Genomic DNA, 2,500 nt, shown 5'->3' with positions numbered 1-2,500 from the left:
CACACACGCCATTTTACTGCTCATATACATTTTCTTGTATTCACATAGGCTACAATAAATCACATTGTACAAATCAAGCACAACACATCTGCATTCTGCACCTGTACATACGTTTACGAAACCTCTAGATCAGTGGTTCTCAACCTTTTTTTTGAACGAACGCCCCCTTGGCCTCATCACAAGCCTCCCAATGCCCCCTTGACCTCATCATAAGCCTGACAACGCCCCCCTTAGTATTGAAATATTAAATGGACTAATGCACCCCAAAGGCAACTAAGCTCCGCCCCCTTTCGGCTGTATCCTTCTCAACGCCCCCCTAGAGCTCCCTAATGCCCCCGTTGAGAAACACTACGCTAGATGGTATAGAGGATCAGAGTAATGTGATCTTACCAATGCATCCAGGTAGACATTAGTCCACTGGACCTGCTTGCCTGCTTTATCTGCCAGCACCATGGGCCGACCAAGGACGTCCAAATACTCCTGCATTTCACACACACACACACACACACACACACACACACACACACACACACACACACACACACACACACACACACACACACACACACACACACACACACAGACATGTAAAGTACACACGCACGCACGCACGCACTCACACACACAAACACACACACACACACACACACACACACACACACACACACACACACACACACACACACACACACACACACACACACACACACACACACACACACACACACACACACACACACACACACACACACACACACACACACACACACACACACACACACACACACACACACACACACACACAATGAATTACTTGTACTATAGCCAAACAGATGAGTAACATTGTCATGTATTGTATTTCACAGTAGGGTTCATACCTGAGTGTTGATACGGATTGCTCCAATGGATGGAATCTCAAAGAAGTATCCTAAAAAACAGTTAAAAATATGATGATCATGTTAATTATGGGATTTTCGCCAGTTATCTTAGTCATTGTATGGGCAAAAGACTACAATTACTTTTGAAAATATGAAGGTGATGTAATTCTTACTTTCAACCACAGGGAGGCAGATGTGAGTTAGAAATTATTCCAGTAGTTTTGAAAATCATTTGCTACAGTCAAGAATGTATTCTAATGGTTGACCTGATCAGGCATGAATGACTTAAGCTCATGATGCTAACAAATATACAAAATATGCACCATATAACACATTTCAAACAAGGTTTTTAAAGCTGCAGTGTACAAGGACCATAAAATTCTTAGCATTAATTATGACTCGGAAATTTGCACCTTCCATACATCTTCTCCATGTCTTTTCCATGTCCATCATTTTGAATTTCCAGAAATAGACATGTTTAGCTACAAACCGTACTGTATTCTGATCATGGTAGTAAATATAAGTTTATTATTTCGTAAATATTCATGAAACAATCAAATGTGGCAATAGCCATCACAGTTTCAATTAGAAGCCTAGTTGCAATACCTACTCCGGCCTACACAGTGCACCTTTAAACACACACACTACTAATTTAACATGAAAAGTTTAGAAGGGGTACCTTTGTTGGAACAGGCCATCCACTGTATAGGTCCAGTGTCATAGTTGTGCTGCCCCACAGAGAACGTAAACACTCTCACCTACAATGAAACACAAGCACCTGTTATGGTCACGTCCAATGTGTGTGTGCGTGTGCGTGTGCGTGCGTGTGTGTGTGTGTGTGTGTGTGTGTGTGTGTGTGTGTGTGTGTGTGTGTGTCTGTGTCTGTGTGTATGTGTGTATTAGGTAAACACACAGCAGATAGAGATGAGCCAACCCAATCACTTAAAAAACACGACCTGAGATATACACGCTCTACTAAATTCACACATACTCCACACATACACACACCAACCTCCTTGTCACGGTTATACTTCTCAAAGACCTCCGATGCCCGCTCTTCTCCTCCATCAGTGAAGAGCATGATGATCTTGTTGCAGTTTGCCCGAGAAATGTTTTCCTGAAACAGTTCAGAAGACAACCATTGCACTCTATATTCTCTCCACGGCAAACGTGTACTTCCAACAAACACCCAGCAGGGGGCAGCCCAAGATAGCAGACCACCTGGCAGTAAGGCAATTACATGGAGATTGGCTAGAACAATGGGCAACAATGTTCCTGTTGAATAGACCACAGCAGGCTATTGTTAAGAGAAAAAAAAGCCACCGTGACCCAAGGTAAGCGCTTTTCTGTGTGTGGTCTCCACACAACCAAATACAATTACCCGTCTAAGCTGCTCGAAGGCAAACTCGAAGCCCTTGGTGTAATTAGTGATGCCCTTGGCCGTGATGTTCTGCACCGCATCCTTGAGGATCTTCTTGTTGCGCACGTTGGCCTGGACCAGGCGGTCGAAGCAGGCCGTGTTGTTGACATGGGTGTTAAACTGCAAAAAGAAAAAAGGCAAATAGACAAAGATGATAATAAAACCATTCAATAAACACCTGATGAATATGGACGTGTGAATT

At 43.3% G+C, this 2,500-nt stretch overlaps 1 protein-coding gene across 1 annotated transcript in view; it reads right to left on the bottom strand.

Annotated features, from left to right (window-relative positions):
* The window catches only part of LOC134447700 (voltage-dependent calcium channel subunit alpha-2/delta-1), a 172,408-nt gene that overhangs the window by 53,268 nt on the left and 116,640 nt on the right, over positions 1-2,500 (bottom strand). Inside the window, exons 11-15 of the mRNA XM_063197294.1 lie at positions 2,260-2,418; positions 1,891-1,995; positions 1,558-1,636; positions 879-928; positions 391-480 (exon numbers count right to left, since the gene is read on the bottom strand). Of these exons, the coding sequence (XP_063053364.1) occupies positions 391-480; positions 879-928; positions 1,558-1,636; positions 1,891-1,995; positions 2,260-2,418 (483 nt within the window). The remainder of the gene's footprint in view (positions 1-390; positions 481-878; positions 929-1,557; positions 1,637-1,890; positions 1,996-2,259; positions 2,419-2,500) is intronic.

The sequence above is a fragment of the Engraulis encrasicolus genome, chromosome 4, assembly GCF_034702125.1.
Source record: "Engraulis encrasicolus isolate BLACKSEA-1 chromosome 4, IST_EnEncr_1.0, whole genome shotgun sequence".
In the NCBI taxonomy this organism is placed as follows: Eukaryota; Metazoa; Chordata; class Actinopteri; order Clupeiformes; family Engraulidae; genus Engraulis; species Engraulis encrasicolus.
Note: the sequence above shows the minus strand (reverse complement) of the source record. Positions and strands in the feature narration are given on the sequence as shown.